Genomic DNA, 25,278 nt, shown 5'->3' on the forward strand with positions numbered 1-25,278 from the left:
GAAATGCAAATATTTCTGCGACTGTGTTTAAGTGCAGGATCGGGGGCCATCCAGCTGTCCATTGGCTGCTTTCAGCCAAAAGACAACAGAAGGCAATGGATGATCTCACCCTGCTCCTCTTAAATTGACAAATCTTCTCCACAGTTGCTTAACTATCAGTTTTTCTAAGGTTATTCTTCGCCAGCTGTTTGGCAAAGCCTGATGTGGGCTGAACATTCTCTTCTCTCCTCTCGCTGCTTCCTCATATCGCAGGAAACCACTCGGGTGGTTCAGATGACCGTGGATGGGAGGTAGGACAGCCCAGACATATTTCAGAGGTTTAAAGTGTGTCGGCAGAAAAACCCTCAGCATGAGGCCAGCTTTTGGGAGGATAGTGCTGACGTACAGCTTGCGGGGATCAAAGCCCAGGAGAAGCTCAAACAGGGCTGTCTTTGAAACACTGGATCCTGCAGATATAATGTGGTGGTTTTATCTGACCTGTGAACATCTCTGACAAGGCATCAGGTCATTAGTCTTGTGCTTGTTATTGTAACATTTGCTGGAATGAAACACTGGCATTTTTAAATCACAGCTATCAAAGCGTATCATAAATTGTAAGCAGTTTCTTTTCCTTTGTTTGAGTATATCCCCGTGCCAAATCATTTGGTGCTCATTATCTTCTAAATTGGGCATGACATTACCAGTGAAAAGCTGTGACTGAGCATAAAATAATTATTTTTCTAAAAAACAGAGCTGCAAAAAAATGTCTGTTTCCTAAAAAAGTGAATAGAAAGTGACCCCTACCTCTTTAAACAGTTCTGCTTCCAGCCTCTGATAATAACTGTGTGTTCGACTCCTGAAGTGCTTTTTGTAAAGTGGAATTTAAAAGACTGTCGCTCAAAAGTGTGTGTGTGTGTGTATATATATATATATATACTGTGCAGTTACTCCCACCCACAACCTGATTTTCTTGCTTCTAAGAGCAGTGACACATTTTTAAGAGGACCGGTGTATTTTTAAACTCATGCTAAGATATGAGATGAAGGTCAGCCCAACTGAGTGTGAGTCTTTGAGGGACTAAGAAATTAAACCCCAGCCTCCACTCTTCCTTTGTGACTTTGGGTCAGGAGCTCTTTGCTCAGCTTTCTTCTTGTGAAATGCTGTGGCAGCTTGTCCCTGTCTCTGAGGAGAGAGATCCACCCAAGTTTCTGGGTGCTTAGCCATGAAGATAACATGGCCACGGTTGCACTAGCAACTGGATGCTCTGAGGTCCTTCAGGTAGGGTCTGTTCCCAGCCTGAACTGCAGTTTTCCTCCTGAGATGTTCCTGACTTTAAGCATTGAGCAAAATTGCACCTGGACACACATTTGCAGCTCTCTTGTCATCGTTGCTGTTATTTTTTCAAGTCGTCTTTGGGAGACGGACTTTGTTGGGAGCTGGTGGTGAGCCGTGGCCCTGGGACATGCACTCAGTGGGGACCATCTCTGTGCATGTCCCCGTGCCATGTGCTCCAGGAGGTCGGCTGCTTTCATGGCTGCCTTGCCTGCCCTCTGAAGACCCTCTAGGCAGGCGAAGGAGGGATCAGGGACAGGGTATAATGTTTGCATTTTGGACTGTTTCTCCACTGGTTAGAGCAGTTCTGGGGTTTCTGGGGCATGAGGTGGCCTGCAGACTCTGGGGGAGCAAGGGCAGACAGGTGGCCAAAAATCACTGGCCTTCATTCTCCTTCCGTCAGATTTGTTTTGATACACACAGGGCTCTAAGATTTTCACGACATTGTTCTAACAGTGTTTCTTCTTGGTTAAAACCAGGACACTTTACCTTTTCTGTGTCTTTACTGAGAAGAAGGTCTTGATATCATTGTCACAGCAAACAAATGAAGCAACTTACTCCGTACCACAAAGCCTTGCATTCTTCAGCATAAAACAAAGACACATAAATAACCAGCACAGGGGATGTGCCCGGCCTCTAATGTATGTGGAGTTCACTCTTCCAGACCCTTGGTTTCTTCTGAACGGTGATTTAGAAGGAAAAGCTTTTATCTAATCATGAGGTAGGTCTCTGCACAGCTCCCCAGGCGCCGCTAATGGATGGGATGTACAGCAGAGCTTGAAGGTTTTTTATTCTAGCTGGGTAAGAAGGAGAGCTGAGTCTCTGGCGTTGCACACACTATTGCTAGGTAGGGCAGGGTTGGGTTTTGTGCAGGGCCTGGGTTGTTCGTGTAGTGATCAGAGTGATTTTGCATTGCAGCGAGGTGTGTGTTATAAGGAGGAGAAGGAAGCAATCAGCCACAGAGGGGACGGCAGGACGAGACCAGAAGCGGCGAGGCGAGGACAGGCACGTAGCTGGTGGCAGAGAGGCAGCAGATGCAAAGCAGAAGGTTCCAGGAATTAGCTTCGGTCTCAGAGGATGACTAGGGAAGAAATCATTAATAAGTAGGTTATTGGCAGCAGGACACTCTATTTCGCGTTCAGATTCATAATCCCTACTGCTGCATCTTGTGGCTGGTGGGCCCAGATCCTAGTTTTGAATCTTGCAGTATTTTACAGCAGTCAGAGATTATTCAAAATAGCCCTGAATTAAAACTCAGTCAGTACTGGGAGCTAAGAGCAATGCAGACCTTTGCATTTCACATTTACAGTTGTTTTTATGCAGCATGATTGTAGTATAGTATGATATCCGGTGTATCTGCTTGGCTGGACACCGCAGTGTGGACTTCAGGATACACAAATCTCCCCAAAACCTCAGGGATGCTCTGGTCATCCTGTGGTACATACAGCTCCGTGGGGATGAGCTCACCACCAGGCATAGCACGGCATGCCACTGATAGGAAAGGCAATGTTCCTGCTGAGACTGTGGATTCTTATTGTCCAGCTTCTGGCATTTTAGGTAACAAAGGAAGAAAATAGTGCACAAAAGCAGATTGCAGGGCACGACATTTGCAGAACCTCGTTGATATTCTGCACTTGTGAATTGCTGAGTGAGTGAGATCAACAGCCTAAAAGGAGGGGGTGTAATTCCTGACAATTGATTACATTCTCCCTTCGCCCACATCTGATATCTATATATCAGATAATGTGAACAGTTACAGCAGCAATAAGCTGCCAATGGCCATTTAGCTTTGCAAACATAGAGATCCTTCATGTTGCAGACCAGAAATACCCCCTGAATCAGTGTTCATTTTGAAGGAACCAGTAATTTCTCTTTTAGCGGAATTAAAAGGTCTTCTTCTATAACCAGCTGAATGGATGGAAATAATTAAATTCATTCATTATGCTTCTTCACTTTTATGAACCTAGAACGTGGAAAAAGATAGTGGAAGTACCACACCCACACACACCCTTTAGAGATGTAAGAGGTGAATTAAAAGTTAATGTCTGGATTGAGAATTGGACAGGAGTTACATAAAAGGAACAAGGAGAAATTTACTGTTTTCTGCAGGAGCAGGTCTGAAAAACATCCAAATTTGTATCTGTACTGGACTTTTGGTCCATTCTGACATTGCACTGTTTCATGGTGTGTGATGGCATTTCTGTGCCATCATGTCTACGATCTGTATACTTTTTAAATGCATATATGTATATATGATATTTTCTTATATTTTCCAGAGTTAATATTTAATGCTAGTCACCTTAGAAAGTCAGATGATTTGAAGTGTTTTGGGGCAAGTATATAGGCATATATTTGAGGTCAACATGATTTTTTTTATTTGCCCTTTTAATTAAGTAAGGCTCAAAAGGAAGTATTAGTATGGATCCGTACGTGTACTAGCAAAAACATCTTCTGCCTCTGCAAAGTGAGTTTTAAGTTCAGTATTATAATCTGTAAGTGTGTGATCAAGTACCAAGCGAGCAAAATTTACTAGAAGTTTTGATAATTTTGAGTATGGGTCTATAAAACAGGATATATCTGTCCATCTCTAGTCTCAGGAATCTTATACTGGTTCAGTCTGAAATAGCTGTGCTATTTTCTTTGTTTCCTTCCCAAAATGAACTGGGCACTGAGACTGAAACAATCTCTTACATCATCTTGACGTATAGGGCTTTTTTTAAATTATTATTTCATACCCACAGTATGAAAAATAGCATCGCCATTCATGCATGGGGTGCTCAATAAATCCTTGTTCAGTGGGTCTGGTACTTCCAAGGATGGAGTACTCAGGAAACTTTGTGATACTTCTTCACAAATGCAACGTAATTTAGCTCTTTAATCTTTTGGGGAGCAGAGAAGAATGGGAGCTGTTATCAGAGATGGGCATTTGAAAGGGGTTATGGTCCTTACCTTGAAAAGTAACCCTAGTGTTTGAAAGGTTTTATCTTTGGGAAGTTGTCTCTATTTTTCTTGCTTAATTGGTGCCTGTCAGTGATAATTTGGAATCATATAATGAATCCCAACAGTTATATTGGGCAAGACAAGCTCAAGACTTCTTTTTTCTTTTATGTTTTATTGTAAAAATCACAGAGGATATTTTAAGACTGCCTGATGCTAGTAGGTAATCAGGGAAGACAAGTCTGCTTTTAGTAGTTGCCAATCCAGCAACTACTGGATTTACTAGATGCATTTATTTACTAGATATGTTTTGGAGTTTTACAGTTCCTGAAAAAGCTCGGTTCAAAGGACAATGATTAGAAAAATTTCCGAGAGTTCATGAACTCACAGTAGATCTTACATGCAGTGATTTATGTCTCTGACTAGTAGAGAACCCGATGACTTGAAAGATATATCCATGTGCCGCTTTGTAGAAACAGGCAGGAAACAATTCCAAGGTATATAAAATTGGTGTCTTATAGAGAACAACATTACTTTTTAGTATGCTGAAAAGACATTGGATGTTGCAAGACAGTTAACTGAGGACATGCTGCTGAGGCAGACTTGGGAAGCGGCAGTGTTTTAATCTTGCTGTTCTATCTGAAGGAAACGTAATGAGGAAAGGAAAGACTACAGTCACCAGACGAAGAAGTGGGAGTTCATACTGTGGGCTTGATCTTGTCTTCCCACGTGCATCGTAAGTTTTTTCCTCTCCTGGAAAAAATATTTACCATTTTTAGGGCCATATGCACAACAGATGATTTTAGAAAGTTGGGAGAGAGATCTACCACTAAAAGGGGATGTAAAACTAGCTAGGGCAATGGGGTATTTAGCAGTGCAAAGTAAGTACAGATGCAATAGCCATCTGCTGTCTATGTACACTGCGGTCTTAATCTTTCAGGTCCTACTGCCCTTGGACGTGTAGCAGGAGCAGCAAGACAGAGAGGGCCAAGCAGCATGTTGCTAAAAAGCCAGATGAGTACGCAGAAGTGTTAGACACCATAAGAACAGCACCAGAAAGGAATGCAAAATTGTAAAATACCAAGTGTCTGGCACGATCTCCTTTATATTGGGAACTCGGAGATCTAGCAGGGCCCAGGCCATGTCTGGGAATGCCTGTAACTCATTTCTTACGTTGCTAATTTAGAGCCTTTAAAATGTCAAAAATGCCAGTGGCAACCTAGGAATCCCCTGTGCAAGCCTCTGCCGTGTGGGCTGGTGCCAACACTTGTGCCATGTGCTGGGATAGGCTGCAGGGAATCGCGAGCAGCAACGCTGAGATCCGGTGCTCGTCGTGGGGTGATTTTGAGGCTGGTACAGGGCAAAGGAGAGCGTTTGGGGGGAGGCTGTGAGTGGGTATCCTCGCAGCTTGGGCAGTCAAAAGGAGAAGGGCAGGCAGGAGGCTCTTCTTTGCCTTCCTGGTGGGCTCCCTCCAGGGTCCCATTCCTGTGGACCTCCCCAGGGCTCAGTGTCACTAGCCGCTGCAGATTTGCCACGGGGAAACTGTGCTCCCAGGTGGGACGCAGTTGACAAGGGTACGTGAGTCAGAAGGGATTGCTTGTGCCAAGGGCTTTCCCGCAAGCAGGAGGGGAGAGCAGGAGCAAGGCGGCCCAGACTGCTGTCATGTGGGTCACTGCTCCTTTCTCGGGTCCCTCTGCCCCTAGATGAGGAGTGAGAAAAAATGGGATAAAAAATAGTTGGGTATTTTTGTTGTGCTTCTGTTACTTGTTTGGAAAAGGGGAAGTAAAGGGGTGATCTAAAGCAACCTACAGCTTCTTGAATGGCAGTTACAAAGATGGTGGAGTCAAACTCTTGCTGGTAGTGGCAAACAATGCAAACAGGAGCAATGGCCACAAACTGGTGTGGGAGATTCAAACGGGACAATAAAAGAAACTTCACAGAAAATAGTTCCTTATTTCCCTAGTAGTTACCCTCATTATTTTCTCTAGCAAATGGAAATGTTGCTAGAGTTGAAGAAGAGTTGATGTGCTCTTTGAGATCCTTTACTTCAGGGATTCATCAATTTTGGGGTGTTTCTTTGCTCAGCAACACCATAAGCAAAGCAGCAGCAGTGGTTGTAGCACTTACGATGGCTGGCAATACCCCTCCCGGCCATAGGCACTTTGCAGTGGTTCCTGTCCTTCTACAGGCATCAGCCCCTGCTGTGAAGAGACCTTCTCTAACCTGTGCCTGGGGTTGGCTGGATGGCGCTGGCAGGTCAGGTCAGGCCATCAAAACTTTTGGGTTGCTGTTGCACCCCTGGCTTACTGCGTGAGCTTGCTTAGTCACCACTGCTACATCCCTCATCTCTAAACTTGTGATGAGGTGACTCACTCTCATTGAATGCATGCTCGATTTTATTAGATAGTCATCAACATGTTTCATATGCTCTCTATTAAAGAATTGCATGTTTCTTTCCTTGAACATCTTCTGGAAACAGCTTAGATAAACAGCTTAGACAGGGGAAGCTCAGTACCCTTTACCAAAAAACATATCCTATAGGTTGTGTCTTGTCAAGTACTGGATGCAGCATATGGAAGAATTGGGAATGATGAAGTATTTACTCAAATTGCCAGTTTCCGCTGCATTCAAGTCAGAGACACTGAAGGCACTGCAGCATTTATAACTGATTTCCTGAACAGTGTAGCAAATTGAGATGAGAGCCCTTTTCTTGTAACTCACATGTGCAACAGAAATCACTTAGCTGACATAAATCAGGGCTGAATTGCTTTTAAAGGCTCACAAAACATTTCTGAAAGAGACAGGATGAGGAAACCATTTTGCCACAGCAGAGTGTGTCCCCATGATGAGTCCTATTAAAGCTTGATCAAAGAGCCTTATTGGCTTTTCATTAAAGCCTGGTTATGTATAGTTGAAATTCAGCAGTTGTTTCAACAGAACAGGCACAGAAATATGCGCAGGAGGTAAATTTAAGCAGGAATCTAGACCATCAAAGTATGTGATTAAGGACAATTTAATGTGCTGAGTAATGCAGCACGATTTGGGTGTAATTTACCCTAATCCAGTCTGATCTTTTACAGGATAATATATTATAAGGCCATAATTAGGTGAGACCAGGGCCCCATCTGGCCTCCTGTCTCCAACAGTGGCTTACAGCCAATACAAGAAACAAAGCAAATACAGAGTGAGCTTCCCTTGTGTATCCTCTCTGCTTCTGGCATTCAGCAGTTGTGGGACTTTTTGGGTCAAAGCATCCAGAGCATGGAGTACAATAGCCACCATTTATACTTGCTTCATGAATTTATCTCATTGATTTTTGAATTCATGCCTAGTTTTGGTGATTACAACGTCTAACACCAGTGAGTACCATGATTCAACTGTGTTGCATGCAGAAGCTCTTCTCTTAGTTTGATTTAAACTGTTGTGCTCCAACTATTCTTCCCGGTGCAGTAATTCAGTGGCAAAAGCCTTTTCGGACACGCTATGTCTGAACCTGGGGTTGAGGCTTGGAAATGTGTAACTTGCAAGTTTTCTCCTCTTCCCTCTCTCTCTTGTTTTCCAAGGACTCTCTGGGATGAGAATTTTGGGGGTGACACTGTTGGTCTTTGGTGGAGGTGGTGGTATCCTGCCTCCTGTGAACAGGCACAACTTGGTGCGCAGTGGGTGATGTCTCCTTTTGGGGAGGTTATCTGTGGGGGGGCACTGCCACCGTGGGATGGAGGAGACAGCGGCAGCACCATGCATGTAGCTTCGATCAAGTCAGTGTGAAACAGCAGAAGGAACATGTCCCTGGAAGGGGACAGCAAAGGGACTCTGCCTTTTCTTCTAATCATCATTTGGGCTGCAATTTAAAAATCCAGATGGACCATGTAGTTGTCAATCAGAGGTTGGACCCAAATCTCCTGTGGAAACTAGAATTTGAGGGGCCCACCCTCAAATCAGGAAGGGCTCAAAAGAAAATGAAGTAAAGATTCAAAGCCTGTGCTGCGTTCTTAAGCTCTTAATCACATTCGTATGATATACATGCAAGCTCATTAGCCCAACTAGTTTATAAGGTACATTTAAATTTACAATTCTGACACTCAATTCTTAATTTGTAACTATGATTAGATGCATCTTTTAAACATATATTGTGTCTATGTGTAGATGTGTGTAATAAAATGCAAAAGTGAAGAGCACAACTGGAAAAGCTGCACATGAAAATGATTAATTTTTATTACCTTGTTTTTATCACTCAGCATTTATGCTATAAAGGCTATAATAAAGTGACACATGCCTGGTCATTGTAAGACAGAGATAAATTGGCCTCCCCACAAGGGACAAGCAAGGTCAGGTTCGAAGGGGTGAAGAGCACCTCCACTCAGAGTTCTTGCTAAGGTAAATACATTTTTCTGTCCTGTGGAGAAATTTGCCATCTGAAGGAATAAACAGGGTAAAACAAAAACAGATGAGGTTGTGACTCTTAGGCAAGATCTTGTTTTTATACTTCTTTCCAGGAAAAAGCTTGCTATAAACATTCACGTTGTCTTTTTCAAGGCTGCTGAAGCCTCACAGTAGAGGATCACATGGCATTAGCTCATTGCCCCAGTGTCCTGCAGCTTCCAGGTTGGGTTGAGCCGTCTCTCCCTGGTGCCGGAGAGACCAGGCTTTGCTGTCAGATCGCCCTGCCCCATATCTCACAGCCTGGTGAAATGCTGAATGTGTGATTCCAAAGCCCTGTCTTCCTCCAGGAGGATAATTTAATCATAAAAATATAATTGTGAAAAATTCAAGAGGGCAATTCTGCATTTCTTCAGCCTGAGCCAAATACTGAAGTTGCACTCCAGAGCTAAGTGATCAACTTCACTGTTGAGGAATCTTGGGACAGAAATTTGTGACATTCCCCAATCATTTATGGAAGGGGTGGGATGCCTTGAACCCATTTCTCATCCTTCCATACCTCTTTATAAAAAAAAAGAAAAAAAAAAAAAAAAGAAATGGTAACAGCTGCCCCCAACCACTGTGGGTCTGCATGAGTCTGAGGTGGTCCATGGGGATGGCATTTGTCTCAGAGCGGTTTGCAGTCCCTGCACCTCGGAACTGGTGGCAGAAGTCAAGGTATGCTGTGCGGGGCTAATCTCAAGGCTTCTCTGAATGCAGAGGAGAGGACACCAGCTTTCCTTGTCCTGCAGCTCCCCTTCAGGATACAAATCCATGGATTCAGGTGCAGGGAGCATTGCTGGAGAGGAGGTAGTGTCCATCTCCTTTCAACCTTGGCTTTTCTGTGCGAGCTATGGTTACTGGTCTAGGGGAGAGCTCTTCTGCACATATAATAGAGTTTCCAGTGTTGTGCTTGGGAGTTTCTCAGAGAGAACTTGAGTTGACTTTTACTTTGTTGGGTTCAAGGGAGCTGTCAGATAACTAAGGACCTCTAGCTAGGTCCTGGTGAGCCAAAGTGGGCCATCAGTTGTTACGTGATGCAGGGAAAATCACTGCAGCCTCACCAGAAGTTAAAAAGCTCTGCTGTTTGTTCTGTGCCAGCATTACAACCACGCTGTGAAGACAACAGAAAGGTAGCAGGAAGGCAAAATTCTCTCTTTTGTGTTGTCTCCTTTCGCTTAAGGAGCTGGTTGCCCAACAGTGGCTTACCCTTCTTAGCAGCAAGCAGAGACTGCTTCCAGCCAGCAAGAAGTGCTTGGGTTTGAAGTGAGGTCGCCGGATTTTCTTCTTGCCCCTTGAGTCCCTTTTGCTCGTGGCAAGGAATTCTGGAGTGTCAGGACCGCCACAATGGGGCCCTTTCTGACACGGCTGGAAAGCTCGACCTCTGCTCAGAAAGGACAGATTCATGTTCAAGAGGGTTCCACAATGCAACGATTTATATCAGGAAATAAGCAGAATATTTTCTAAAAAAAAAAAAAAAAAAAAAGGAAAAAAGCCTTCATCTGTTTATTTGGCTCGGGAAAGAGATCAGCTGTGCTTTTATGATTTTAGAGGATGGAATGCTGGAGGGGGAAAACATAGAGCTGTATGTATCCAAGTGTTTGAGTTTGTGTTCCTGATGTATAGCATATAGAGTTAATTTTGCTTAATTACGTGTCATATGGGTCTCAGAGCTCAGTGGGAATGGAGATGTGGGAATGGTTAAACTTTTGCACTTTGCGTACCATGATTGCGAATTTTAACCCTGCACTCTCCATATAGCTCCCGTGTGTTCGTATAGTATTAAGGTGTTTGGGTGCTCCTCCAGCCATAGGCCTTGGTGACAGGTAGGCATCTAGTGACAGTTCTCGATCACACTTGATTTCGTGCCTTGTCTCAAATAGAAAATGGCAGTCTCACTGTTGAGGAAAATCAGTTAGGAGAGTTTCAAGATGCAAATATATTCTCAAGGCTCGGGTTTCTGTACGTGTAAAGAGCAGTAGCAAAGTATTTTTGTATTGGTTTTCTTTAAAAACAGTCACAGAATCTGATAGCGATGCTAAGAAAAATAGTTTGTGAAAAGCGGTCTTCGTTAGGGACTGCAAACCATATGAGCGTTGGGAAGGAGGGAGTGGACTTTCTTGTTAAAACATTTCTGTGCTTTTAATCTGCCTGGCAAATCATTGGCGATCAAATGATAATCCGAGTTGTTTGTTTGAAATGTCATATATCTCCACTGCAGCCTGCCCACACCACTAGAGACTTTTAGGAATTAAGGAGCATGGGAACATAAACACCTACAATGTATTTAAACATGAATTAGCAAAAGCCAACAAATACAGAACAATTTTAATTTATGTATTAAAATACTCTAGAGGATACAGATTAACCTTAACATTACTCAGAGTTTGTCACTGTCTCATCTCCTTTGGACAGCAAACACTGAGAAACAGACGGAAAGATGATTTATTCTCCCTTTAGCTTCTGTCTCGTCTGATGAAATGTCTGCGGTGCGGCTCCCCTGGCCGTGCTCCTCCGTGGGTCTGACAGCTCCTCAGGCTTTGCAGGCACTGTTTTCTCTCACGGCTGAAACTCACGGTTGTCTGAAATCTTTGCTAAATGAGCTGAAGCCGAGCCTTGCTTTACTGACAGGCAGAGGCCCCAGGCTAAAAGGTGACAGATCTGGAAAAGGAGGAGTCCCACAGAGTGAGCTTGCTGGGTCTGCTGTCCCGTGGCAAAGGGGAGAAGCTTTTAAAAGAGCCTTTGCATCGCAGGTACCGCAGGGATGAGGTCCCCTGACTGAATACATCACCTCAGAGGGGAAGCGGGAGCCAAGTTGCAGCCTTGCAACGCAGCAGTTGATGCAGTGTTGCTCTGCAAACTTTGCTAGTTCTGGCAGGTTTCTGCTCACTTGCTGGATCTCCATGGAGGATGCAGGAGAAACACTCTGGGCCAAATACAAATCAAATAGAATTAGAATTACAGCTAAAGAGATAGGCAGTCCATCACAGACACGCCTAGTCACCTCCAGTATTCTCCTCCTCTTGGAACATTTCCTAGCCTTTACTGAGCAAATGTGAGGATACTCCTCATTTATTAAACAACTTTCCAATTGTGCCACTGCTTGTTTGTGCATAACTGTATTTAGATGAAAACACACACGCACACTTCAATGTTTATTAACTCTAACTTAATACAGCTGCAAAGTCAGTCCTAAAAAAAGGCTGTGCCATAAAACTTTTCCATAACATTGTTAATATAACCTTTGTAATTAAGTTAGATTGCAAGTGACATATAAATTCAATGACATAAGGTATTTTTACCTTTTACAAATTTCCAGACTGACTGTGGATAGCTTAATGTGCTAACAGAGCAATCAGCTTTATAGCAATGCTCGTGGTCTTCCTTTCACATTCATTGCTAGAAGTCAAATGAGTAACACTATCCTGGTGTAATACTGATGAGAAAGAAGATCCAGCCTCCCTCTCCTTTGTCAGCAAAGCAAGAAGAGTGTGTCCAGCTTGTGTGACGTGCTTGGCACCAGTGATATTTTAATATTGTTAGCAGCAGGAAATACTTTCCTCGCCAGTACTGAGGTTCAGTGTTAGCTAAAGGTGGTGCCCCACAGGAAGACTTTAGACAAAATTGCTATCTTTTTATACAAAAAAGTCTAGAAATACGCTATTTTTGTGAAAGGCGTTTGTTCATGTATGGAGTGATCCTGGCTAATGAAGAAGGGACCTGCCAGAGCTATTCTTAGTTGCACCTGCTGGTTTCATTGCTATTCTTGTAGCTACGGCTGGAAGGGAAATTAGGATGGTGGTGTCTGTTCTTATATCAAAATGCAAGAAGAATGGAAATGTGTATAAAGATAAAAAGAGCAAGAGCTGAAGAGAAAGTGAGCTTCCCTGTGTAGCTGCAGACATGACATTCATCATACCTTTCCTTGGAAGGGTTTTTCTTCTGCAAGGCCAGGTTTCTTTTCTGATTTAAGGGCTAGCAGTGTGCCAGGTGCAGTTTGTATTGCAGGAGAAGATCAGAGTTTCTACTTGGAAGTTGTTACAGTAAGAGAAACCATTAAATAATTTCCTTTATTATCTTGGAGACATAATCCAATACTTCAGCCTCACACTAAAGCTCCTCTGAAAATAGTGAGGCAAAGAAGTATTCACCTTATAGATCATCACTTGGGGGGGAGGGGAAAGACATCACTGAATCATATGTGAAATAATAGGACATAAAAAATAAATATGGGGTCAGGCAGGGCTCCTTGCTGCTGCTCTTGCAAAGCAGCAGCACTGGCTTTCTTCATGAGCAGAAGAGAGAAGAGTGTGCATACAAAGCGCACTTTACCGAGCCAGAGAGATTATTTGCTATACCTTCTTTGTCTTCTATTTCAGCAGTGATTTTTTTTTCCCATCCTCGCTGGGAGGAACAAGTTTTGTCTTTCAGAGTTTCACTGGGGAAATGAGGATTTTATTTCAAGCTCCATTTTATTTGATACTGCTATGTCCTGATTTTATGAGTTAAATGTGGGTGTACAAAAAAGTGACAAGACAGGGAGATATGGGGTACTTGGGGTACCTGGGCTTCAGGAACTCCAAAATCAGAACCCGATAAAACTTGACTTTAAAACTTACAGAAAGAATAAATGAAAAGATGAAAATGTGCCCAACAGATTGATTGTTGGCTTTTTTTTTTGAGCGAGCCTCATGAGTTGGGAGGTGGTGATCACTCACATATTTTGTAATGATGGTTTAATTTCTTCTATAGGATGACCTTGTGCTTAAGACTAGAAACTAAGACCAGAAGTTGTAGGTTCAATTGCCTTCAAGAGTTTGAATACACTCTGGATCCTCTGATGATGCTCTTTACCCTCCTGATGTCAAAGGGACATTGCTGAGAGCTACTTGCTGCTTCATCCTCTTGTAGCTGATGCTAAATTGCTCAGCTGTGCGCTTTGCAGTGACAGTGAGGGCTTTTTCCCTCTTCAGACTAACCTAAAGGTTTGTTTTCACCACGCACAAGCCACGAGAGAAGCGATGATGGGGTTCGCTGGACCAGAGCTCCTGGCCTACATGAACGGTTACCGCCTCTGTTGGCACCATGTTTGCCGTTGACCAGAAAGGTGGCTTGGCACATCATATAGAGGACAGTGCTCTGTGCTTGCATTAGTGTTGTGATGTGAAGCATGTCTGGCCACCACAGGGCTTGTAGGAGGAAACTTAATGGCAGGTACACTTCCATAAATTATATGCTTCTGATGTGGAAGAAGTGCCAGCCAGATGAGGAACTGAACAGAAAGAAAAAAAAAAAAAAGTGAAAAAATTCTTTATGGAGTTATATCTCTTGTCATCCCATGATCTGCATGTAGAAAGAAAAAAACAGTTTCAAAATTTTGCTTTTTTTTTAATCTCTACCTTCTTTAAATTGCATGGATGAGTCATGTTTTAAAATTAAAGAACAAGCCTCATTAAAACCTTACTGCAGTCACTCACACAAGCCCTAAAACCAGCTGGAGATTGGACTGAAAGATGTGGGAGAGCATCCAGGATGGGGGTTTGAATTCTGAGCTTTTTGTGGTGTTTGCCACTGTTGTGCAGCGACAGCACAGCTAAATCACCTTCTACTGTACTTGCCAAACTTGGGTACCAACTTTCGCCTGATCTGATGGGCAAACACATTCAGCAACATCTTTATCCATTTTTGGTTGCTTATTAACCATATCAATCCATCAATACACCCATTTCTAATCATGTAAATTGGGTGGGTTTTTTAAAGTGGCAAAAAGGAGTTTGGTTTTCTTTTGCAACTTCAATCAGGCTGAAGGCTCTTTTGCCTGTGTCTAATCTTGCTTGTCTTCACCATTTTGGGTGTGCTTTGTTCACCTACGACCTCTCTTAGGATGCTTGTGGGGTGTCCCCAGTATGTCTGGCTGGCAGGAGATTGCCCTGGAAATGTGTGCTGAGGGCTTCCTGGCAAAGGCTGGAAGGATGGCTGTGTTTCTTTTGTAGGGATTGTGCATAGCTGCACCGTCCTCCCAGGGTCCTCATGGATGCTAACATTTGCAAGAGCTGGGCGCAGCCTTTTTGCACGACACAGAGGGAGGTAGGGAGGCAGCGTGCTGCAGAGGGAAGTGCCAGCTGAACCCAGCTCCAAGCTGCAGCTCTGAGAAGTCCAGGAGCTTCGCTGCAGAAAGCCGGGACAGGCGGAAGGGATTGAAGTGATCATCAAGCATGTGCACAATGGATATATTAAGTTAAAGCAAATTGCACGCGTGGATCTCAGCAGGGTTTCACCTTCTCGCCATTTAGCACTGCCAGAAGAGAGGCAGCTCAGGGCAGGACCAAACACAGAATTTCACATGCCAAGACAGCTGTACTGACAGCAACTGCAAAGCTCCAGGCTGGCATGGGAGTGGAGCCAGCGCAGAGGACTACATTTTGGGGATTGTGCCCTCCCTGGCCCATTCTGAGGGATCTCTGTTTTGGGCACCATATAGCAGGCATTATATTTGCATATGATACCACTTCTGTAGAAGCAGCAGCCTATTCATTAGCAGTATCATCTTCACATCAAATACAATTGCAGACATGGCTGAGAAAACAACCATTGAATTTAAGTAGAAATGACACTGGAAAATTCGAAGAGGGTGCATGTGTTGGTTTTGCGTGGCAAGGTTTTGGTAGCGGGGGGGCGGGGGGGGGCTACAGGGGTGGCTTCTGTGAGAAGCTGCTAGAAGCTACCCTGAGTCTGATAGAGCCAATGCCGCCACTGGCCAAGGCCAAGCCAATCAGCACCTCTGTGATAACATATTTAAGAAAGAGAAAAAACAGTTAGAGAGCGCTTTTGCAGCGGGAGAGAGGAGTGAGAAGATGTAAGAACATCTGCAGACACCAAGGTCAGTGCAGAAGGAGGGGGAGGAGGTGCTCCAGGCGCCGGAGCAAGATTCCCCTGCAGCCCGTGGTGAAGACCATGGTGAGGCAGGCTGTCCCCCTGCAGCCCATGGAGGAAGGATGAGGGGGTGTAGTGATTCCACCTGCAGCCTGTGGAGGACCCCATGCCAGAGCAGGTGGAGGCACCTGAAGGAGGCTGTGACCCTGTGGGAAGCCCGCGCTGGAGCAAGCTCCTGGCAGGACCTGTGGACCCGTGCAGAGAGGAGCCCACGCCAGAGCAGGTTTGCTGACAGGACTTGTGACCCCGTGGGGGACCCACGCTGGAGCAGTTTGCTCCTGAAGGTCTGCACCCCGTGGGAGAGACCCACGTTGGAGAAGGTCGTGAAGGACTGTCTCCCGTGAGAGGGACCCCACGCTGGAGCAGGGGAACGATGAGAGGAGGCCTCCCCCTGAGGATGAAGAAGCGGCAGAAACAACGTGTGATGAACTGACCATAACCCCCACTCCCCGTCCCCCTGTGCCGCTGGGGGGGGCAGAGGTTGAAGCTGGGAGTGAAGTTGAGCCTGGGAAGATGGGAGGGGTGGGGGGAGGTGTTTTAAGATTTGGTTTTATTTCTCATTCCTCTACTCTGTTTCGCTTGGTAATAAATAAGATGAATTCCCTCTCTAAGTTCGGTCTGTTTTGCTTGTGATGATAATTAGAGAATGATCTCTCCCTGTCCTTATCTCGACCCATAAGTTTTTTTTTAGTTATACCTTTTCTCCCCTGTCTAGAGAAGGAGGGGAGTGATAGAGCGGCTCTGGTGGGCACCTGGCTCCCAGCCAGGGTAGACCCACTACAGTGCAAAAAACTCCCAAGTAGTTATTACTCAGTGGAAGCAAATCCTAGATATGTAAGGCATGGGGTACACGCAAAGCGCTGGCAGAAACAGAATTTGTTGGTAGACATACCTCTGCCCTCAAGACATGTGTCGTTTCTTCAGATGATCCCCCAAACTCTCTTGAGATTAAAAACATGGTTTGGGACAATCCTTCTCTGATTCCTCCAGTGTACGCAGCATGCTGCAAGCGACAAAACACCCACTCCTGGCAGCCTGCCCCCCAAAAATTTAGAGGTTGCTGCCTGCTCCTCCGGTGGAATTCCTGCAAACACAACCTGCCTCTGCCGTGGGTTCAGCTGGTGATTTTCCCAACGTTAATGCCGCCGGGTGCAGCGTGTGACCGTGCTGCGGGTGCTGTGCCTGCACAGAGATGCCGTCTCTGCCCCATCTGTCATTGCCCGGGCCCCTGCCTGTGCAGACCATTTCAGAGCTGGGTCTGAGAGGCTCCGGGGAGCGCCAGGAGGAAGCACAGCCGTAGCGAAGTATTTCTGTCCTTGGTTCTGCTTATCCCGAATCAGTTCTCACAGCTCCCTTCTGTAATTTCTTCCCCCTTCTGTAGCAGCTGTCTGCGCTTTCAGCTGTTCTGCCACGACCAAAGGTGCCAGCACCCTTTAAATAACTACAGAAAAGTAAGGGTGCATTCCCCGTCCTGGTAGAAAGAAGAAATTTGGGGGTTTGGGTTTTTTTTTTTTGCCTTGCGGAAGACAAGTGCTTGTCAGAGATAACTAGGAGGGGTCTGGAGGTTATTCACAAATTAATTAGCCTCTGAAAGGAGAGGAGTGCAAGCAATGCCAGATAAGGCTGTAGCAGCCACACCCCTGCAGCAAACAGTTAATATTCTCTTTCTTCTCCAGGGGAATGTCAGGGGTTAATTCAGTAGCTGTGCATTTAATAGCTCGATTTAAAGGGGAAAAAATGACACCCTTCTCCCCTGCCTTGCTGGTTGTGGATGGTTTGCTCTGTCTCGTTGATCACATGCTCCCCGAGCCCCTGGTGCTGCAGAAACCCCAGCTGCTGCTGCTGATGAGCTGGTGCTGCTCAGGATCCGTCCCGGCCGCTGCCTGTCAATGCCTTGCAGTCCTGACCTCCTCTTTAAAGGAGGGAGCACGCAGAATGCACCCTTGAGCATATGGGTGGAAATTTGGGAGGCACTCATTCTCTCACCACCGTTTTCAGCTCTAACCATGTCTATTTGTTGTTGTCTTTTTTTCAGGGACTATGGATCTTCAAAGCGAAAATCAGGTAAGATACCAGGCTTTTTATGTATTGCATGACTACCCACGCACTCCCAAACCTTCCCTTTGCCTTGTGTTGCATGAGATTGTATTGCAGTTTAACTTTTTATTGCTGAAGCCTCCTGGAGGCAGGCATTGGTTTCTTTGCGCTGGAGAGGAGAAGAAACCCACCTTATATAGTATTGCATTTAAAATGATTGCTTTCCTCTGACTGCATTTATACAGCTCCCTCTCTAATCTGAGAGGATAATTGTATTATTTTTTTCTCTTTTTTTTTTTTTTTTTTTTTCCTTAAGTCTATCTCTACCTGAGCAAGTAGTCAAAATGCAGCCTGAGAGTTGGGGTCCCTTTTCTGGAGGCAAAGGGAATGCTTTTCTGTTCTGTCTGAATTTTTATTTTATCCCCTTCCCCCCCTTCCAAAAAGCTCTGTTGAGGCTTCTGATGCAAAATGTTCTCAGTGCCTGTGTCTGGGTTTGGGCTGCCTCAAAGGCTCAGTGTTTTGTTTTTAAGATCCTAGCTTCAAATGTCCTATAAAACCCTGATCTGGAACTATATAAATCTAATTTTTCTCCTCCCCTTATAGCTCTTAGTGATTTTTACAGATGTGTTTTCAATAGGGACATGTAATTATAGGCCTCTGGGTTTGGCTGCTCTGAGCTGGATGCGTCAGGGCTTTCCTTTTTTATTTATTATTTTATTTTTTTTCCCCAAGCAGCACTGAGCACCTGCAACTCTCATTGACTTTGTTTGGAGTCTTGGGTGCTCCAGATTGCATTCAGGGCATCCAAAGACAGGCCTTTCAAACCAATAGTAACTCCTGGAAAACTCTGGCCTGTGTGTAGGGGAGGGAAGAACTTTTTCTTACTGTTTTTTAAGATGATGAAGAAACACTGCAATGGCTTAGTCCCTGGGAAGGAAGGGAAGATGCATGTAACATGCCGGACTCCAATGAATGTCACTGCCAGGACTGACTTGTGGTTAATTATGAGAGCTTTTAAGCTGCAGTCCTACATAGTAGTAAACACTGGGGGCTTTTGGGCTTGGAAAGACCAGTGAAAAACGTTGCTCAAGTCTCTGGGGAAACCTGATTTAGCACTGACCTAGAACAGCATTAGGAAACTGGGAGAGCTTTGGGCTCAGTGCACCAGTTGACATGCACAGGAGTTCCAATACTCTTGCAAGAGACGTGAGGAATTGCTTTGAGAGTGTGAGAAACCACTCCTCGTCCATTCCTGTGGCTCTGGGGGAAAGTTGGAGCTGATCTGCCATGATACTGGGGGAAGAGGGATTAAGTTGAGTCAGTGTAGCTGAGATGCCAGTTGTGGCTGCTGCCCTGCTGGGCTATCTGTTGGCCTCCTGCCCTCAGCATCCTGAATGACATGCCCTTCCATCCCTGTGAGGGATGGATGCTCAGGTCGGGCTCTCTCCCTTGGCTGTCCCACCTCCACATGCTGCCGGGTCACCTTTTGGGACTGTTTCCTCTTCTCTGTTCCTGGGTGCTTGGCTGCTCGCACAGCTAGGGCTTGGAAACAGCGGGGTTCAGGGATGCTCTTTCTCCACTTACCCTGTAGGAAGAGGAATGTGAAGCAGCTCTCTGACCAAAGTAAGCTGCATAAAGGGACTCTGTTCTCAGCCATCTTCTTGCCTGATTTTAGAGTGGCGGAGGAATGCTTTCTTCTGTTTGGAGCTGGATGTTGTGGGAGTGCGCGCACAACGAGCGAAGGAATATGCCAAGGGAGTTGGTATTACAGCCTGTAACAAAGACCAGCTTTATGGTGCTTGAAGAAATGATGGGTAAATAAGCACAGATTTCCAGGATGTGCTGTGAGAGTCCTTTAAGATAACAAATCGCTTTGAAATGCATTTTCCTGCATAGGTGCAGACGCTACTGTGTCTTTAAACAAGAGACAAGTCGGCACTTTTAAATGCAAGCACCTCCCAACAAATCAGACCTGCGAACACATCTTCTATCTTGACTGAAGATGTGCTGGGAGGAGGCTCTTGGGTGTGAGCACGGCTGTCCTGCACTGTCCAGCAGGAATCCCACAGCTGCTGCAGCTCAGGCATGTGCAGGCACAGCACAAGCGTGGCTGATGGCAGAAACGTTTGGGGAATGCCTCTGACAGGCAACCTCACCTCTACCCTGACCTCTGCCTTGCCAGAGTGTGTGTCTAGCTGGTCCTGCGCTTGCCCCTTAGAGCAGGGAGAAATTGGATAAGTTGAGAGTTTAATAGGTGTTATGGAAACATTTATGGCTGCAGCTGATATTGTTTGTAAACATTTGAGACCTTCTGAACCAAATGCAATAGCGTGGCACATCCTTAGCTAAACAGAAGGGAGTCTTGCACCTATCTGGGGCATCTCTGCATGCCAGCCCTGAGCCAGGCTTCCTCTTGTGCAAAGTGCTGTATAAACACACAGCCCTTTACTTGGCTGCGATCTAATTATAAATGCTTTAACCTGCAGTCAGCTCTGAGACCTGGGTCTTCACTGAAGCAACTAAGGCTCTGCGTAGGCATGGGCGTTTGCTGTGGCCTGAACTGCCACATGTGCTGTTCACTTGGATTTGTGGGGCTTTACTTGACATGCTGCAGAGCAGCTTCAGAAAGCTGCCTTCATATTTCCAGGCAATTGAATTGTTGCTCTATGACCATCTGTCAGTGCCGAAGAGACCTCAGTACAACTGCAAGGACTCGTTACTGTGGGCATATTCTGTACACTCGCAACAAATGGTCTCGTCTAGGTCTCTCCAAAGACCCTCTGTAGCAAAAAGGGAAGGAATTACTTTTCAGACTCTGATTTGTCGATTGCATTAACCAAATGAACAGCAACTCATTTGTCACCGAAACAGGCATTACTTCTATGCAAGCATCTATTCTGTGTTTTTTCTCTCCTCAAATCAAAATAAGAATTGCTGCAGGTCTAGTAATGGATATTTGCGTGGTACATTACAAACCACAAATTAGGTTAATCCACTCTGCAAACCCTACCAGCTACCATCTGTGCATGGTGAACTAATTAACCCTTGAGACATCTGCTAATTCTGATGTGGCTCGTAAAGCCAGTTGGAGTTTTTCTTCCCAAAGATATGTCCCACACGCCACCACCCTCCCCCCCATCCCTTGCTGGCTAGAGCAAGTTTCAGATTCCTGGAGTAAGATAATCATGCCCTCTTCCCTTGCTGAAAATCTTTCTTGGCTGGTTTCATGCTGAAGTTGTTGTCAGATCCCCAGTCATGAAGCTGAAGCAAGCATCTGGGACCTGGTATTTGGTGTCAATAGGGAGTTGGTATGGGCTCCACAGCTTTTCCATGCTGAGTCTCAGTGGTCCTCAATTACTGAGAGGGCTGTCCTTGCTAACAGTGAGGTCAGAAGAGATGTGATTTCACCTTTGCTTTCAAAGCTAAGGCATGGATTTCTGTCACCTGCCTTGTAGGCAGCTAAGCCCTTTTGCTTACTGCTTTTGATGGGCACTAGCAGGAGCACTGCTGGCCTCACTCTTCTGAAATCATAACAAAAAATCCCACTGTTTGCTTACTCCCACTGCTCTGACTGTCCTGTTAGCTGCTGAGGGCACAGCTGGCTTCACGCTACTGCTCAGCAGCTTTCTCTGGCACCTTGTTGCTATGCTGTAGGATGCCCCTCCAAGTGAGGGGGAATAAACTTTAAAAAAAAAAAAGTTATGGCTCCATCAGTATTGCAGCATCTCCTTTCTGTAGTTGATCAGATCCTGCCTGCATCAAGCTGGCTGTGCTTTGGCTGAGTCTGCCAGCTGAAGCCCTTAAATAGCCCTTGTAACTGAGCACTTAGAATATTAATTTAACTTTGGTCCAAGCCAGTGTTGCCTCAGTGAGGATGCTGATGAGGCTTGGCTTCCTCAGCAGAGAGCGCTGTCCTTCAGCTTGGTTCCCACATCCAATTTTTGGACTAGCAGAATATGGTAGCACCCAGACAACAATCTGTGCTTCCTTGCCCTCCTGTAATCTAAAACTAGGAAGGATGTATCCACTGGCAGGTAAATAAAAACTTCAGAGTTCACTGGAAGCTTCTTCTCAAACTTTTTATAGAAACATCTGTAATGCTCTCTCTTCCCTTAACAAGGAAATTAAGTAGAGTTGAGAGTTGCAACAATGATGGAAATGGGGCCTCCAAGTGAAAAACAAGCAGGTGATTGTAACAACACCAAGGGCCTGCATGACCGATCATTTTGTGGGATTGCTGCCTTGGGCTTATGGGTGGAGCTGACAGCAAGAGTTTTTTCTTTAGCCTAATTCTTCATTAGTTGGGAAGCCCTCACTCTTGCACACTGGGGATGTGTGCTCTGTCAGCTTCAAGGAGAGGCCTTAATTGCTGTTTCTTTGAGTTATCAGGGATAGGGTTTTTTCTGCTTCCTTTGTAATTACAAAGGAAAATGGTTTAACTTCTGGCTTTTTCTGTCTTTATAGCTAGAGCTATGCTCATCACTTCAGAGCTTAACCTTTCTGGTCCTGTCACACTGCACGTGTCTTGCCTCCACTTACAGCTCCATTACATGTCTCACATTTTTTATTTTTATAAATGAGCCTTATTTTCTTAACTTCAGTTTGAACTGCCTCCTTTGAGGCGCTATGGAGAAAATGAATGGTGTGTGCTAGCCCTTCTGCGCTTAATCATTCAATGGGGTCACAAATGTGTGAGCCATTAGCTGGACCAGCAAGGCTGTGAGTGTGGAGCCCTCTGCCAGCTTCCTAGCTCTGCAGCAGGCTTTTAGGAGAGGAGGGAACATATGGATCTGCAGCCCTGGCATGTATTTTATGATATCTGTGGGAGATGGCTGCAGTGGAGGGAGAAGGAAGGATGTCTCTGAGAGGCATGGTGCTGCCTTTCCTTTGCCTTAAAGTTGTTGCAGTATTGATGGGATGTCATCTGAAGTGGTGGATGCCCTTTTAATATTAGAAGAGCTGTGGACACAACTGGTAGCATGCTGTGGGCATGCCTTAACTTACTCAGTTGAGTGTTAAATCTGCCTCTATTTTCCCCTCTCCAATTGACTAACATGGTGAATCCCAGCAAGAGGCAATGCATCTTCTGTCAGGGTGATGGCTGCAGCAGACATCTTGGGGCTACCTGCATTGTGTGCATGAGTAACGAAGCAGGCAGTTGGTTATTCCTTAGTGAATCTGAGCCCAAGTGATAGCAGCAAAGCTGCAATGTGTTTTTTAATTAAAATGTTAGTTTGAGTCATTCTACTCTTGTGGTGTTTGTCTCTGAAGTCTGTCTCCCTATACTCCATCTGAAAGGAAAGCTTCAGCTTTGAAGGTTAATTTTTTAAAATATTTTTTTAAGGTGGTGGATGGAGATCTAAGTTTGTCCAAGCCCATGGCAGGGTCCCAGAAACATCTTAAACCACGTAGCTTGGGCTTGGTGTCTTAATCCTTGTAAGAAATCTGTGGTACGACATGGTCCCTGCAGATTGAGGCACGTGCTGTTGTTTGCGTCCTGATGAATCACACGTGCGTGCTGCATTCCTTTGTACTGTTTTCCACAATTAGTGCAGAAACAGCGACAGCAGACTGGCTCCTTGGTGCCGTTTGGCCTGTTGATGAGGATGGCTGGACTAGGTAGCTTGCCAGCTGCTGTTTTGTAACTTCACAAACATGTACTGACAGGATTGCTTTTGATCAGAAATCAGGATCTGTTCTCTCATCATACGATTAACCTTCTTGGCTGTATGTACTAATTACTGCATGGAATTTAAAAACAGCAGATTCTGGCAGAACATTTTGGTTCTCACATAGCTTTTTTTCTTTTTAAACAGGAGGATAAAGGATTTAGTAATAAAAGAAGGATAGAGTAGGCAGAAGTATAGTAACCAAGGACCAAAAAAATCTTAGCATATAATTACTGGGGATGTACACCTTGGGCCTGGTTCTGGAAGGAGTTAGTTGTTAATGATCTTAATGTGCATCCTCAGTTGAGTCCTTGATGACCGAGCTTCCTCTTTTCACGATGGAGAATTTTGTCCTCAACTAGTGAATCTACTAAACTCTAACTTCTGTTCAGCTTTTGCCTGATGCAGTATTTCCCAAACCAGCTCATTCTTTCCTGATTTTTTTTTAACAAGTCTGTGAGTCCCCCTTTTTTCTTCTTAACAAATCCTTCATATAATTGAAGGAACATCCACTCTGTGTCTTTCCCAAAGCTGGGCTATTGCTCTGTGCTCAGGTGCACTGGCACAGAGCAGGATTTGAGGAAGAGCTTCAGCTAAGTCAGACACACTTCATCTCTTGCAGCGTGTGTGTGACCCAATTCTGCATCTTCAGTCAGGATGTGAATCTGTCCACTCCAATCTCACACTCCAAATCCAGCCTGTGGTATTCTGGCAGGAGGAAACTGATCTCACGCTTCTCCTTGTACACCATATTTTTAAAGTCACTGCTTAAACTGAAATGCTTTGGATTTTTGCCTGAGGCTGCTGAAGAGAAGAGCAGATAGGAGAGTTTATTCTGCACTGCTTCAATTTTCTGCTGATGAGACATGTGGCCTGTTAGATGTATAGGATCACTGTCGTCTTCTGGGTGGCCCATATGCTGGGGTGGGAGGAAGACAGGATAAGAGAGGAAGAGTTGTTTGTGTGTCGTGTGGGTTTTTTGTTTTGCTCCTTGGCTTTTAAACTGAAGTGTGGGGACAGGGTACAGGATTAGGGAAAGGAATGTGTTTGTGCTCTCCGCTGTTCCCGGTTCAGCATCAACACTGCACAGAGCTGTTGTCAGGGAGAGAGGGCAGGGAGGCTGGACAGGCAGGGAAGGACTGCAAGTATGAGGTGTGGCTCGAGCACAGCCATGGCAGAACGGCACGCACCCTTGCAAATGCCTCGGAGAGCCTTCATTTGAGTGCTGAGAAAGCAGTTGGTACCTTAGGGGATGTAATGACATTTCTTGTGCTTTTAAGGTTCTCTATTCTCCATCTGCTGCTGTTCTGCCTTCCTCCTTGGTCTCTTGGTGGCAGATGGTATTGACGCTGCCTGTGTGGGTTTTTCCTCTCTTGCATGGAGAGAACTGTGTGGTATCGGATTTGATTTTGGCATGTTAGATAAGGCAGGTGAGAAATGCACTTGGGAGCTGGAGCGGAGGGTGGTGATCCTCAGCCTTTGCAGGAATCTGTATGTGGCTCAGATAGGTCTGTCTGGCTGAGAGGAGCAGACCTCTTACCTGGATGTTTTAGATAACTTAGTCTGGTGAGCACCTGAAACTTGAATCTCTCTCGTGAGAAGGAAACCTGGATGGCAGAGTTTGTGTCCTTAGGCTATTGAGAGCACTCACCCCTAAAATAGCACTCCCTAAGTGCCTCCAGCTTTGTGCATGGTTTTATACCTGTCACATTCTGGCTGGCCTGCATCCAAGCTGTGTGACAGGTAAAATCCTCACCAGTCTGCTCTGGCTGGAGTGGCTCATCTAAGCAGAGGTGGCTAGAAGCATTACTTATAGAGGTGTTCAGCAGGAGTTATAATGTATGCGTCAATCAGCCAGCTCAGTCTGCTGCCAGTTAAAACAGACTGCCTGGACACGCTGATACTGTGGTACATTTTCTATGCTTGGCACCATGACTTCTTCACAGTCAGGATTTAACTCTTGCTTTTTTTT

The 25,278-nt window shown here is 45.2% G+C and overlaps 1 protein-coding gene and 1 long non-coding RNA gene across 5 annotated transcripts in view; one reads left to right on the forward strand and one right to left on the reverse strand.

Annotated features, from left to right (window-relative positions):
• SH3PXD2A (SH3 and PX domains 2A) overlaps positions 1-25,278 on the forward strand; it is a 269,997-nt gene that overhangs the window by 153,475 nt on the left and 91,244 nt on the right. For all 4 annotated transcript variants that reach the window (XM_075757990.1, XM_075757991.1, XM_075757988.1 and 1 more), the window contains exon 6: positions 17,636-17,664. In XM_075757990.1, coding sequence (XP_075614105.1) covers positions 17,636-17,664 — 29 coding nt within the window. The remainder of the gene's footprint in view (positions 1-17,635; positions 17,665-25,278) is intronic.
• LOC142602581 (uncharacterized) lies at positions 10,901-16,985 on the reverse strand. The gene is made up of 3 exons (XR_012836324.1): positions 16,493-16,985; positions 12,587-14,010; positions 10,901-11,593 (listed from the first exon to the last, which is right to left on the reverse strand). It is a non-coding gene; the product is annotated as an uncharacterized LOC142602581 (long non-coding RNA).

This window comes from Balearica regulorum, chromosome 7, assembly GCF_011004875.1.
Source record: "Balearica regulorum gibbericeps isolate bBalReg1 chromosome 7, bBalReg1.pri, whole genome shotgun sequence".
Taxonomy (NCBI): domain Eukaryota; kingdom Metazoa; phylum Chordata; class Aves; order Gruiformes; family Gruidae; genus Balearica; species Balearica regulorum.